Source organism: Pan paniscus, chromosome 9 (genome assembly GCF_029289425.2).
Source record: "Pan paniscus chromosome 9, NHGRI_mPanPan1-v2.0_pri, whole genome shotgun sequence".
NCBI lineage: Eukaryota > Metazoa > Chordata > Mammalia > Primates > Hominidae > Pan > Pan paniscus.
Window position 1 is genome coordinate 65,197,193 of NC_073258.2, and position 14,861 is coordinate 65,212,053.

The window sequence follows — 14,861 nt, forward strand, 5'->3', positions numbered from 1 at the left end:
GTGCTCGCTTTGGCAGCACATGTACTAAAATTGGAATGATACAGAGAAGATTAGCATGGCCCTTGTGCAAGGATGACATGCAAATTCGTGAAGCGTTCCATATTTTTGAAGGGATTACAAACCAAGAGATACAAGTGGCTTCTAGAAATTAGAAAATAAAAGGTAATGGATTCTGCCCTGGAGCCGTGACAAGAAATACTGGCCTTCTGACATCTTGATTTTATATTTCTGATCTTTAGAACTGTAAGAAAATGAATTTGTGTTGTTGTAAGCCAAAAGCAAACAAACAAAAAACTAGAATGGGGTGGGGAAGGTGAGGGAGCGATGAAGAGGGATGAGCTTGGGGCCTGGGAACACATCCCTCCAGAGGAAGCTCAGACACAGCTCCCCTTCTAGGGCACCCCGAGTTCATTGCAACCTTGCTGTGACACCACCCCCCCGCCCCACCACCATGGAAGAGAAACCATGGGCTGAGGTTTCTCTTCCAAAGCTCCTGTTTATCAATCTCTTGCCATCCCATCGCCACCCCCTGCCACAGCCTTTGATGTTAATAACCTCAATGTCAAAACTGGAACTTCTGGGAAGTCCACCTCTGCAGCAGCATGTGTGGTGGCTAAAAGCATGGCTTTTGGAGGCAACAGAACTGCCCTGTAATCCTGGCAAGGCAGCCTTGTAGCTTCATGATCTTGATCAAGTCACCTGACTCTTCAGGCCTATTTCCTCATTTGTAAAAAATTCGAAATAGGGCAGGCGCAGTGGCTCCCGCTTGTAATCCCAGCATTTTGAGAGGCCACGGTGGGAGGATTGCTTGAGCCCAGGAGTTCAAGACCAGCCTGGGCAACATAGTGGGACCCTGCCTCTACAAAAAATAAAAAGCCAGGTATGGTGGTGTGTGCCTGTAGTCCCCAACTACTCGGGAAACTGAAGCAAGAGGATCACTTGAGCCTGGGAGGTCGAGGCTGCAGTGAGGTGTGGTCGTGACACTTCACTCCAGCCTAGGCGACAGAGCAAGACACTGTCTCAAAATAAAATAATTGAAATAATAATAGCATCTATTTCATGACATTATTGTAAACCTGGAATGAGATTGTACCATTAAGACCTGGCCCAGGGGCTGGTCCCACACCCCCTTTCTCATGTGCCTTCTACCTAGTTCAATACTGTTCAGCCTCCTGCAGTTTATAAACATTCTGAGTGTCTGGTTGGAAACAGTGGTGAACCAACACAGGCTCTGCCCTCAGGTGGCCCCTAGTCTTGATGGAGACCCACCATGTGGGGCAGGGCTGACACAGGTGTTGCTGGGCACAGAGGAGACACAGGCTTGGGGTGACCAGCGAAGGCATCCTGAGTAGTGCCACCCCACATATCTTCCTAGCACATCATGGTTTTATTTTCACCGTGACACTTACACAATAGTTTCTAATTAAGTGCCTGTTTATTGTCTGTTTTTTCCCTCCAGAATGTCAGCTTTGTGACAAGAAACTTTATCCACCTCGTTTATACTGGTGTCTACAATAGTTCCTAACACACAGTAGAGGCTAATAAATATTCACTGAATAAAGTAAGTGGTATCATTAACTGGAAGCCAGGAAGCAGGAGTTAGCATGGTGAAAAAGGCAGCCTGCATAGGAGCTGAAAAAATGAACATAAAATGCAGAAGCAACGCCGGGCACAGTGGCTCATGCCTGTAATCCCAGCACTTTGGGAGGCTGAGGCGGGCAGATGACATGAGGCCAGGAGTTCAAGACCAGCCTGGCCAACATGGCGAAACCCTGTCGCTATTAAAAATGCAAAAATTAGCCGGGTGTGGTGGCATACACCTGTAATCCCAGCTGCTTGGGAGGCTGAGGCAGGAGAATCGCTTGAGCCAGGGAGGTGGAGGTTGCAGTGAGCTGATATTGCACCACTGCACTCCAGCCTGGGTGATGCATGTCTCAAAAACAAAACCCAAAGTGCAGAGGCAAGGCCAGGTGCCCTGACAAACGCCTGTAATCCCAGCACTTTGGGAGGCTGATCTGGGTGGATCGCTTCAGCTCACGAGTTTGAGACTAGCCTGACTAACATAGCAAGACCCCCCTCCAGCTCTACAAACACTACAAAAATTAGGCTGGGCGCTGTGGCTCATGCCTGTAATCCCAGCACCTTGGGAGGCCAAGGTGGGTGGATCGCCTGAAGTCAGGAGTTCGAGACCAGCCTGGCCAACATGGTGAAACCTTGTCTCTACTAAAAATACAAAAAGTAGCCGGGCATGGTGGCAGATGCCTGTAATCCCAGCTACTCAGGAGGCTGAGGCAGGAGAATTGCTTGAACCCGGGAGGCGGAGGTTGCAGAGAACCAAGATAGTGCCACTGCACTCCAGCCTGGGCAACAGAGCAAGACTCTGTCTCGGAAAAAAAAAAAAAAAAAAAAAGCCAGGCATGGTGGTGGGCACCTGTAATCCCAGCTACTCGGGAGGCTGAGGTGGGAGATTGGCTTGAGTCTGGGAGGTGGAGGTCGCAAGGCTGCAGTGAGCCGAGATCACACCACACTCCACTCCAGCCTGGGCTTAGAGCTAGACCTTGTCTCAACATCAATAACAAAATGCAGAGTGCATTTTGAATGCAACAAAAGGCTTGTTGGTGGAAATCAGAGAGCAGGGTCGAAGGTGTGGAATATTGAAGAGTTTTGAGAGTTGAGGCTGGACAGTGACATCCGGGAATTGGGATTTTGACTAGGAAGCAATGGGGAGCCACTGAAAGTATATGACTTGGTCAGATTTAGGTTTAAAAAACCAAGAAGGAAGGGATGGGGGAGGGAGAGAGAGTGATAGGGTAGGAAGGAAGGGAAGTTGGCTGCTCCAGCATGGTAACTGGAATTGAAGAGTGTAATAGTAATTGAGGGAGGTTTGGTTACTAGGTCAGTGTCAGGAATTCTCAAGAAAAACGACGGAGGCCTGGTGGAGAGGAGGGGACTCTCAATAGAGAGATTTTTTTTTTTTTTTTTTTTTGAGACGGAGTCTTGCTGTGTCGCCCAGGCTGGAGTGCAGTGGCGTGATCTCAGCTCACTGCAACCTCTGCCTACCGGGTTCAAGCAGTTCTTCTGCCTCAGCCTCCCTAGTAGCTGAGATTACAGGCATCTACCACCATGCCCGGCTATTTTTTGTATTCTTAGTCGAGATGGGGTCTCACCATGTTGGCCAGGCTGCTTTCGAACTTTTTTATTGTTGTTTTTTATTTTTGAGATGGAGTTTCGCTCGTGTGGCCCAGTCTGGACTGCAATGGCTCCATCTCGGCTCACTGCAACTTCCGTCTCCTGGGTTCAGCAATTCTCCTGACTCAGCCTCCCGAGTAGCTGGAATTACAGGCGCCCACCACCATGCCCAGCTAATTTTTGTATTTTTAGTAGAGACGGGGTTTCACCATGTTGGCCAGTCTGGTCTCGAACTGTTGACCTCAGGTGATCCACCCGCCTCGGCCTCCCAAAATGTTGGGATTACAAGCGTGAGCCACTGCGCCCGGCCAATTTTTGTATTTTTCGTAGAGATGGGGTTTCACCATGCTGGCAAGACTGGTGTCAAACTCCTGACCTCAGATGATCTACCCGCCCCGGCCTCCCAAAGTGCTGTGATTAGAGGCGTGAGCCAACGCGCCCAGCCCGTACTTTTTTTTTTTTTAGTACAGACGGCCTCCCAAAAGTTCTGAGATTACGGGCGTGAGCCACCACGCCCGGCCTGAATAGAGAGAGATTTAACAGTATGAATGAAGGGAGGAGTCAAGAACAGTTTAGGCTTCTCGCGTACATGATTGGGTGGCCCCAGATGTCACTCACAAGTATAAGCCTTGGAGGCGGAACATAACTCGAAGAAGAGCCCTTTTGTGCTCCGCCCATAGCGTAGGAAGGTGTCAATTGGCTGTTTCGAGGAACGCGCCCAAAACTGCCAAGGGCTGTGGGAGGTGTGTTCTTGCGTCATTTCCGAGAGACTTCCGCGCCGCAGTTTCTCTGCTTCCCCAGCTCCGGAACTTCCGGCCAGCGCAGCCATTTTGGCTTCCTGACCTTGGGCTACGGCTGACCGTTTTTTGTGGTGTACTCCGTGCCATCATGTCCGTCCTGACGCCGCTGCTGCTGCGGGGCTTGACAGGCTCGGCCCGGCGGCTCCCAGTGCCGCGCGCCAAGATCCATTCGTTGCCGCCGGAGGAGAAGCTTGGGATCATGGTGAGGAACGGGCCTGGAAGAGCGCGGGGAGGCGCCGTGGGCTGACCCATTCTGCCTAGCTGACCTCAGGTGGTCCTGAGAATGCCCCGCACCCCGCGCCCCGCAGCGTAGCGGGGAGCAGCAGTGCCGGTTTGGGCATGTCTGGAGGGCGCGAACGACGGGGACAGTGCCCGGGCGACTGTCGGGGCTGTCGGCGTTAGGTCTTTCCCCACAGCCCCAGGATCTCGGGTCTGGTCCTGTCAGGCCCTCCCTCTCCTGTCGCCTCCTCGCTGCGCCGCCTCCTGCCGACTTCTTTAGCCGCTCTGAGCCCATTTTCTCGTTGGTTCACTGGGGGATGCCTGACGCTGTCAGCGACGAAAATGGTTGTTACTGCTATTTATTTTATTTTATTTTATTTTACTTATTTATTTTGAGACGGGGTTTCGCTCTGTCGCCAGGCTGGAGTGCAGTGGCGCGATCTCGGCTCACTGCAGCCTCCGACTCCCGGGTTCAAGCGATTCTCCTGCCTCAGCCTCCCGAATAGCTGGGACTACAGGCGCGTGCCACCGTGCCCAACTAAATTTTATATTTTTAGTAGAGACGGGGTTTCACCATGTTGGCCAGGATGGTCTCGATCTCTTGACCTCGTGATCCGCCTGCCTCAACCTCCCAAAGTGCTGGGATTACAGGCGTGAGCCACTGCGCCCGGCCTGGGAGGGGGTTTTCAGGCAAGGAAGGATAGGTATCGTTTTGGAGTTACTGGCCCATGCAAGGATCCTGGGTCTTAACATACAGGCTTTGCTTTTTTTGTTTGTTGTTTTTTTTTTTGAGACGGAGTCTCGCTCTGTCACCCAGGCTGGAGTGCAGTGGTGCGATCTCGGCTCACTGCAACCTCCGCCTCCCAGGTTTAAGCCAAGCCATTCTCCTGCCTCAGCCTCCCGAGTAGCTGGGATCACAGGCACCCGCCACCACTCCCGGCTAATTTTTTGTATTTTTAGTAGAGACGGGGTTTCACCATGTTGGTCAGGCTGGTCTCTAACTCCTGACCTCGTGATCCGCCCGCCTTGGCCTCCCAAATTGCTGGGATTACAGGTGTGAGCCACCATGCCCGGCCCAGACCAGCTTTAAAACAGGTTTCAATAAATCCTGCTTCCTGTCCCTTCCTTTACCATCTGGTGGTGCATTTCTCCCTGAACCCTAACCCCAGCTGTCTCTCCTTCCTCTCACTCTTCCCCCTCCTTATAACTGACCCTTTACCTCAAGGGTTAGCGTAGCTTTGGACCTGCTCTATCTGCTCCGTGGAGTGTGGATTCCTTTAACGTGAGGATGCGGGGCCTCCCACTTGCCTCTGAGTCCTGGCTCCCTGAGCGGGGCTTTCTGCTGCCTGGGAACTGCTAGGACTTAGAGAGCCTAGGGGAATACTGACTCCGAGGTGCCTTCTTTCTTGTGCTCTGTGTAGGAATTGGCCGTTGGGCTTACCTCCTGCTTCGTGACCTTCCTCCTGCCAGCGGGCTGGATCCTGTCACACCTGGAGACGTACAGGAGGCCAGAGTGAAGGGGTCCGTTCTGTCCCTCACACTGTGACCTGACCAGCCCCACCGGCCCATCCTGGTCATGTTACTGCATTTGTGGCCGGCCTCCCCTGGATCATGTCATTCAATTCCAGTCACCTCTTCTGCAATCATGACCTATTGATGTCTCCATGGTGACCTCCTGGGGGGTCACTGACCCTGCTTGGTGGGGTCCCCCTTGTAACAATAAAATCTATTTAAACTTTACTTCAGAAATTCATTGTGCCTTCCCTCCTGCCTGGGCTCATGCCTCCACTGGCACTGGGTGGGGGTGTGGAGAAGAGCGCCCAGCTGGCTGCCCTGTGGTAGGTTTTGTGTGCCTCAGCTGGACTCCTCGTGTGCTTCTGTACCTTTAAATGGTGCCTGGCTTCCTGGGAAGACAAAGCCTGTTGTCATTGTGCAGCTTTTCTGGCTCATCCCCTCCAGCTCCCTTGTTTGTGCAAAGCCCAATGGGCGTGTATGTGTCTGTGTGTGTGTGTGTGTGTGTGTCTGTCCCACTGGGGCTGGATCTTCAGCTAGAAGCCTTTCCTCTAAGGGGCCAGCCTTCTCTGGTCTTCCTTTTTGGTGGACTTCATTTCTTAGGTGCTGGTGCCCTTCCTAATTGGGGGTAGGGACTTTGCAGAATCTTGGCTTTTTTTTTTTTTTTTTTTTTTTTTTGAGACTGACTCCTGCTCTGTTGCCCAGGTTGGAGTGCAGTGATGCGATCTCGGCTCACTGCAACCTCCGCCTCTCAGGTTCAAGGGATTCTCCTGTTTCAGCCTCCTGAGGCATTACAGGCACCCACCACCACGCCCGTCTAATTTTTTTTTGTATTTTTAGTAGAGACGAGGTTTCACCATGTTGGCCAGGCTGGTCTCGAACTCCTCCTGACCTCAAGTGATCCGCCCACCTTGGCCTCCCAAAGTGCTGAGATTACAGCCACCGCGCCTGGCAATCTTGCCTTTTTAATTTTTTTTTCAAGACAGAGTCTTGCTCTGTTACCCAGGCTGGAGTGCAGTGGTGTGATTTTGGTTCACTGCAACCTCTGCCTCTGGTGTTCAAGCAATTCTCCTGCCTCAGCCTCCTGAGTAGCTGGGATTACAGGCACATGCCACCACACCTGGCTAATTTTTGTATTCTTAGTAGAGATGGTATTTCACCATGTTGGCCAGGTCTCAAACTCTTGACCTTGTGATCCACCCTCCTTGTCCTCCCAAAATGCTGGGATTAACAGGCGTGAGAGACCGCTCTGTGCCCCCGCTTTTTTTTTTTTTTTTTTTGAGGCTGGACTGCAGTGGTGCAATCACAGCTCTGTAGCCTTGACTTTGACTGCAGCCTTGACCTCCCAGGCTCAAGCGATCCTCCCACCACAGGTTGTACCCCAGTAGCTGGGACTATAGGCATGTGCTACCACCATGCCTGGCTAGTTTCATCTTCTTCTTTTTTTTTTTTTTGAGACTGAGTCTCGCTCTGTTGCCCAGGCTGGAGTGTAGTGGAGCAATCTCGACTCACTGCAACCTCCGCCTCCCGGGTTCAAGTGATTCTCAGCCTCCTGAGTAGCTGGGATTACAGGCGCGCACCACCGTGCCCGGCTAATGGTATTTTTTTTTTTTTTTTTTAAGTAGAGATGGGGTTTCACCCTGTTGGTCAGGCTGGTCTCGAACTTCTGACCTCGTGATCCGCCCACCTCGGCCTCCCAAAGTGCTGGGATTACAGGCATGAGCCACTGCACCCAGCCATACCTGGCTAGTTTCTTAAAACATTTTCTTGTAGAGATGGGGTCTTACTATGTTGGACAGGCTGATCTTGAACTCATGGGCTCAAGTGATCCTCCTACCTCAGCCTTTCAAAGTGCTGGGACTACAGGTGTCAGCCACTGCGCCTGGCTGCTTGCTTTTTTTTTTTTTTTTTTTTTTGAGACAGAGTCTCGCTCTGTCGCCAGGCTGGAGTGCAGTGGTGTGATCTCGGCTCACTGCAACCTTCGCCTCCTGGGTTCAAGTGATTCTCCTGCCTCAGCCTCCCGAGTAGCTAGGACTACAGGCATGTGCTACCATGCCCAGCTAATTTTTGTATTTTTAGTAGAGATGGGGTTTCACCATGTTGGCCAGGATGGTCTCGATCTCTTGAACCTCGATATCTGCCCGCCTTGGCCTCCCAAAATGCTGGGATTACAGGCGTGAGCCACCACCGCCGGCCCCTGCTTGCTTTTTAAATGTCAACTCCAGGGCCCCTTTCCTTCTAACACTTTCCATACATGGTTATGGACTAATTGTCTTTCTTCATTCTATCTGCCAGCTTCCCTTTCTCCTCCTTTGTTTGACTTGGGGAATCTGCCATTCCTCTGTCCCCAGGAGTCCTTCCTCAGTGATTCTTTCTCCTGGTGTGTGAGGGGCAGGAAGTACCTCAGCAGGGGCGATGTTCCCAAACACTGCACGCTGAGCTGGAGTCCTGATTGCCAGCGTCTGGAAGGAATACTCGGACCTGCCGGGTCCCACCCTCGAGGAAGACATGGCTTTACCTCTCCTTTGCATCCTCTTTGCTGGGGTGACTTGGTTGATTTCTGAAAAGACACAGGTTCAGTCTCCCCTGTGGAGCTGAGGCTGCCAGGACACCTGTGCCTGGAACAGTGGGCAAAGATGTCAGGTGAGAGGGGAGGGCTGTGGTTGGCCTCAGGCCCTGAGTGTCTGAACACACGTCTTCCTAGCTCCTGTTCTGCAGGTTGTTTCCTGATTTATGTTGACAGAGCTGAGGGTGGACCGGACTCTCCTGCCGTAGCCTGGTCTTGCTTGGCTTTTCTGCGTGATGCCCAGGGAAGCCTGTGGGGCCCAGTGCCTGATAACATAGTGGGTTCAGCTCCTGCCATAGCTGTTTCCCTGAGCGTTAGGAAATTGTCCTCTGCCTCCTAGGTGGCTCCTTTCCTTCCACACAAGCCAGACTTTGTATATGAGGCTGAAGGGTCAGGGCCTGGTTGGAGGGCCGGGGAGAAGCTGCCTGGGCCTGTTGCCCCTAGTGGGGTTCAGAATGCTGCAGGTGTGCCCGGTGGGAGCATCGGCCAGGGAGGGGATAGCCTGTGTTGGATCTGGAGCCAGGATGGGGTACTGACCTAGGAGAATCCACCTGCCACATACAGGTATCACAACAGGTCCCTTGTTTCTGGATGGAGGGTCCTCATGGCCATCTTCCACACAACAGGACCACCCCTTGTTCTGTGCATGGTTCTGGGAGGCTTTTCTGCTTACATTAGTCCCTGTGGAGGTGGGACCTGAGCGCCCCCTGACTGTCCTCTCAGGCCCATCTCCTGGCCTGGCTGGCAGCTCCCTGGCCCTGGGGACCAGCCACTGCGGTGTGGGAGGCCGGGGCATTCCCACCAAGCCTGCACTTCTTGAGTAGAGGGCCCTGAGTGTCCTGGCCCTTGGTTGACTCAGGGCTGCTTTCCTCTGGCTGTGGGCACAGATGAGGTGCTGGTCTCATAACCACGGGGCTGCACACAGCAAGGACATGGCACTGGAAAAAGTGTGATCTTGAGTTTTTCTTTTTTTTTTTTTTGAGACGGAGTTTTGCTCTTGTTGTCCAGGCTGGAGTGCAATGGCACGACCTTGGGTCATTGGCAACCTCTGCCTCCCGAGTTCAAGCGATTCTCCTGCTTCAGCCTCCCGAGTAGCTGGGACTACAGACATGCACCACCACACCCAGCTAATTTTGTATTTTTAGTAGAGATGGGGTTTCTCTATGTTGGTCAGGCTGGTCTCAAACTCCCGATCTCAGGTGATCCACCCGCCTTGGCCTCCCAAAGTGTTAGGATAGGCATGAGCCACTGTGCCCAGCCTTCTTTTCTTTCTTTCTTTCTTTTTTTTTTTTTTTTGAAGACAGAGTCTTGCTCTGTTGTCTAGGCTGGAGTGCAGTGGCACGATCTTGGCTCACTGCAGCCTCCGCCTCCCAGGTTCAAGCAATTCTGCTGCCTCAGCCTCCCGAGTAGCTGGGACTATAGGCGCAGGCCACCACACCTGCCTAATTTTTGTATTTTTAGTAGAGATGGGGTTTCACCATGTTGGCCAGGCTGGTTTCCAGCTCCTAACCTCAGGTGATCCTCCTACATGGACCTCCCAAAGTGCTGGGATCACAGGCGTGAGCCACTGCACCCAGCCTGTTGTCTTGAGTTTCTTTTCTTTCTCTTTTTCTTTTTCTTTTTTTTTTGAGATGGAATCTTGCTTTGTCACCCAGGCTGGAGTGCAGTGGCGCCATCTCGGCTCACTGCAAGCTCTGCCTCCTGGGTTCATGCCATTCTCCTGCCTCAGCCTCCCGAGTAGCTGGGACCACAGGCACCCGCCACCACGCCTGGCTAATTTTTTGTATTTTTAGTAGAGATGGGGTTTCACTGTGTTAGCCAGGATGGTCTCGATCTCCTGACCTCGTGATCTACCCGCCTCAGCCTCCTAAAGTGCTGGGATCACAGGCGTGAGCCACCGCACCCAGCCTGTCTTGAGTTTCTATGGTAACTCCACTGCCCTGCTAAGGGTTTGATTGGGTATCCTCCATTTTTGTGCCCCTGGAATTGAATGATGGGTGCTGGTCCCCCTCCGAGGAGGACTGCTCCAGCCCAAAGTTTGATTGATTGAGCCACTGCCCCAACCTGTGCAACACCAATGGCTCCAGGCAAGTCCTTCAGGACCCTGGTCTGAAGAAGCCCTCAGCAAGCCCAGCAGTTCCTTCAGCCCCTCTTCCTCCCACAACCTGCCATGTCCTGCATTTGTGGGGATGGGTGGGGTGATGTACGTAGGGGTGGGCAGGACAGTGTAGAGTTTGAGTGACCTATCACGTTTGAACCCCAAACTCCTTGGTCCCCTGTGTGGCCATTAGGTCTGAAATCCGGTCTTTCACTGGCCTACCCTTGTCCCCAACCAATTCAGGGCCCTGGAGCAATTCTCTATAGAGAAAGCAAGGATCCTTATACCCCAGACATTTTCTGTGTCCACATGTGTGGGTTTCTGTGCCTGGTGTGCATGCTGACTGGAGAGGCTAAAGTCCCGGCAGGTGCTGTAATGTCAGGAACAGTGGTCTGGGAGTGGGGAGGCTTGGGCTTGAGGCCTGGCATGGCCACTGAACTGTACGACCTTGGGCAAGTCATCTGGTCTCTGAATCTCAGTTTTGTAAAATGAAGATATTGTGGCAGACAGAATAATGGCCCCCCGAAAATGCCCATGGTCTACTCCCTGGAACCAGTGAATATGTTATCTTACATGGCATGGGGGCTTTGTAGATGTGAATAAGGTCATGACCTTGAAATGAGAGGCTGTCCTTGGAGATCCAGGCGGGCGCAATGTCGTCATAAGTCCTGAAGTGAGAAGCACTTAGCCTACCGTTGCTGGCTTTAAGGACAGAGGAAGCGGGCCATGAGCCAAGGACTGCAGGGGCCTCTAGAAGCTGGGAACAGCCCTCCTTTACAGCCAGCAAGAACATGGGGACCTTGGTCCTACCTTCTGCCAACCCGAACGAGTAGGAAGTGGATCTCCTTTAGAGCCTCTGGAAAGAAATGCAGCCTGCAGACACCTTGATTTTAGTCTGGTGAAACCCAGACTTCTGACCTCCTAAACTGTAAGAGAAGCTGAGCATGGTGGTTCACACCTGTAATCCCAGCACTTTGGGAGGCTGAGGCAGGTGGATCACGAGGTCAAGAGATCGAGACCATCCTGGCCAACATGGTGAAACCCTGTCTCTACAAAAAATACAAAAAATTAGCTGGGCGTGGTGGTGGGTGCCTATAATCCCAGCTACTCAGGAAGCTGAGGCAGGAGAATCGCTTGAACCCGGGAGGCGGAGCTTGCAGTGAGCCGAGATCGCGCCACTGCACTCCAGCCTGGGGAACCGAGCAAGACTCCGTCTCAAAAAAAAAAAAAAAATTGTAAGAGAATAAATTTGTGTTGTTTTAAGCCACTAGGTTTGTGGTGACTCGTTACGGAAGCAATAAGGAAAGTAATGCATCATGTGGTGCTGTGAGGCCCTGGGGAGGGTCTGGGCCCAGCTGCTGGGACCGTCTGCAGGCATAAAGTGAAGTGAATGTACAGCACTTACAGTGGGTGCCCCAGCGAGGACTGGGGTGGTGGGAGTTGCTTGGGAGGGGCTCTGCCTGCATTGCCTCTGCCCCTCTGCTTGCTTTCCGCCTTAGGAGGTCTGAATCCTGCAGGTGACTCACAGCCCAACTTATGGCGCTGAGGCATAGACCCTGCTCTGCCGCATCAGCCTTTGCTGCTGTCAAAGCCTCCCTAGACCACGATTTCAGGGCTGCTGCCTGGAGACTCTCGTGGGTACAATGCAAGGTTCATGTGGGGGCCAAGCATGCCCCTACTCCCGCTGTCTGGGCAGCTGCCCGACTCCCAAGCCTGCACCGAGAATGGTCGCCTAATCCCCACGTGTGGCCCACACTTCCAGGCTTTGGGCTGGCCACACCTTCCTGTGAGGACTGTGGCTGTTCCAGGGCCCATGCCATGCCCCTGTTGTCTTGGTCCATTCAGCCTGACTCCCTTCCCTGAGAGGCAGAGGCAGAAGAGATTGGGTGGGTCTGGAGCCATGTGGCCCCTTGGGGCCTCTGGGCTGTTGTGTAAACTTCCTCTAAGGCTGAAGTTTCACAGTCCCTGAGTCCCACTATGGGGTCTCCTCCCCTCCCTCCACCTGATGGAATCCCATGGACATGGATGTGGGGTCTGGGCAGGCACCAGTCTGGCAGGTTGGTGTGAGGAGGCATCTGTGCTATGTTGGCACTCTGGCTGCTACCTGTCACCTCTGTGACTGTCTCCAACATGCAGCCTCAACCAAGTGCCTGTGCTGCCTGTGTCATTACAGGCCCTTGACAGGAAGGACCAGCAGCATGGGACCATTTCCAGGGTGGCAAACTGGGGAGCAGAGACAAATGTCTGGGGCTGTGCCAGGGGCTCCTGGCGAATCTGCAGGTGGGTTTTATTTTAATATTATTTATTTATTTATTTTTCTTGAGACAGTTTCACCTGTTGCCCAGGCTGGAGTGCAGTGGTGCAGTCACGGCTCACTGCACCGTCCGCCTCCTGGATTCAAGCGATTCTCCTGCCTCAGCCTCCCGAGTAGCTGGGATTACAAGCGCCCGCCACCGTGCCTGGCTAATTTTTGTGTTTTTAGTAGAGACGGGGTTTCACCATCTTGACCAGGCTGATCTCAAACTCCTGACCTCATGATCCACCTGTCTCGGCCTCCCAAAGTGCTGGGATTACAGGCCTGAGCCACCATGCCCGGCCAAGGGTTTTATTTTTTTTATTTTTTGAGACAGAGTCTCCCTCTTTCGCCCAGGCTGGAGTGAAGTGGCATGATCTCGGCCCACTGCAACCTCCAGCCCCTGGGTTCAAGCGATTCTCCTGCCTCAGCCTCCCGAGCAGCTAGGATTACAGGTGCCTGCCACCACACCCAGCTAATTTTTTTGTATTTTTAGTAGAGACGGGGTTTCACCACGTTGGCCAGGCTGGTCTCGAACTCCTGACCTCAGGTGATCCATCCGCCTCAGCCTCCCAAAGTGCTGGGATTACAGGCGTGAGCCAGCGAGCCCGGCCTGCAGGTGGGATTTAGATGATTCAGGATAGAGAACCAAAATCCTCACACAGTAAAATTAACAGGACAGATGGAATGAGGATAACAGAACAGTTATTTACTTATTTATTATTATTATTTTTTTTAGATGGAGTCTCGTTCTGTCGCACAGACTAGAGGAGTGCAGTGGCTTGATCTCGGCTCACTGCAACCTCCGCCTCCCAGGTTCAAGCTATTCTTGTGCCTCAGCCTCCTGAGTAGCTGGGATTACAGGCGTGTGCCACCACAGCCAGCTAATTTTTGAATTTTTGGTAGAGACAGGGTTTCACCATGTTAGGCTGGTCTTGAACTCCTGACCTCAGGTGATCCACCTGCCTTGGCCTCCTAAAGTGCTGGGATTACAGGAGTGAGCCACTGTGCCTGGCCAAGAGAACAGTTATTAACCACCAAATAAACCATCATTGAAAAGAGCTAGGCAAGGCCAGGTGCGGTGGCTCATACCTGTAATCTTATCACTTTGGGAGGCCGAGGCAGGCGGATACCTGAGGTTGGGAGTTCGAGACCAGCTTGACCAACATGGAGAAACCTCGTCTCTACTGAAAATACAAAATTAGCCAGGCATGGTGCTACATGCCTTAATCCCAGCTACTTGGGAGTCTGAAGCAGGAGAATCACTTGAACCCGGGAGGCAGAGGTTGCGGTGAGCCGAGATCGCTATTGCACTCCTGTCGCTGGGACTACAGGTGCATGCCACCACACCTGGCTAATTTTTTTTTTAATGTTTTTTATAGAGATGCGGGGGTGGGTCTCCCTGTGTTGCCCAGGCTGGTCTCCAATGAAATTCTCCCAGCTTGGCCTCCCAAAATGCTGGGATTACAGGCATAAGCCACCACACCCAGCCATCTTTGCCATTTAAAAAATTAAACGTGGCTGGACGCGATGGCTCACGCCTGTAATCCCAGCACTTTCAGAGGCCGACGTGGCCGGGTCATGAGGTCAGGAGATCGAGACCACCCTGGCTAACACAGTGAAACCCCGTCTCTACTAAAAATACCAAAAATTAGCCGGGCGTGGTGGCGGGCGCCTGTAGTCCCAGCTACTCGGGAGGCTGAGGCAGGAAAATGGCTTGAACCTGGGAGGCAGAGGTTGCAGTGAGCCAAGATCGTGCCACTGCACTCCAGCCTGGATGGTCAGAGAGAAACTCTGTCTCAAAAAAAAAAAAAATGTTAAAAGTAATTTTTAGATAATTCACAGGGAACTTAAAGAAATTATAAAGAGGCCGGGCGCGGTGGCTCACGCCTGTAATCCCAGCACTTTGGGAGGCCGAGGCGGGCGGATCACGAGGTCAGGAGATCGAGACCATCCTGGCTAACACGGTGAAACCCCGTCTCTACTAAAAATACAAAAAATTAGCCGGGCGTGGTGGCGGGCGCCTATAGTCCCAGCTACTTGGGAGGCTGAGGCAGGAGAATGGCGTGAACCCAGGAGGCGGAGGTTGCAGTGAGCCGAGGTCGTGCCACTGCACTCCAGCCTGTGCGACAGAGCGAGACTCCGTCTCAAAAAAAAAAAAAAAAAAAAAAGAAATTATAAAGA

At 52.6% G+C, this 14,861-nt stretch overlaps 1 protein-coding gene and 1 non-coding gene across 2 annotated transcripts; both read left to right on the top strand.

Moving 5' to 3' along the window:
• LOC112441346 (U6 spliceosomal RNA) lies at positions 1–107 on the top strand. The gene has a single exon (XR_003029267.1). It is a non-coding gene; the product is annotated as a U6 spliceosomal RNA (small nuclear RNA).
• A 3,361-nt stretch (positions 108–3,468) lies between these two features.
• Positions 3,469–5,948, top strand: LOC103783322 (cytochrome c oxidase subunit 8A, mitochondrial). Its single transcript, XM_008953943.4, has 2 exons — positions 3,469–4,191; positions 5,630–5,948. Exons 1-2 carry the CDS (start codon positions 4,078–4,080, stop codon positions 5,723–5,725), a joined length of 210 nt encoding a protein of 69 aa, XP_008952191.1. The 5' UTR covers positions 3,469–4,077; the 3' UTR covers positions 5,726–5,948.
• The last annotated feature ends 8,913 nt before the right edge of the window (positions 5,949–14,861 follow it).

What these genes read in the sequence shown, in the direction of transcription:
- LOC103783322 (XM_008953943.4), top strand. Translation starts at nt 4,078, where the DNA reads ATGTCCGTCCTGACGCCGCTGCTGCTGCGGGGCTTGACAGGCTCGGCC. An exon ending in AGGAGAAGCTTGGGATCATG is followed by an intron (nt 4,192 to 5,629) that starts GTGAGGAACGGG and finishes TGCTCTGTGTAG; the next exon opens with GAATTGGCCGTTGGGCTTAC.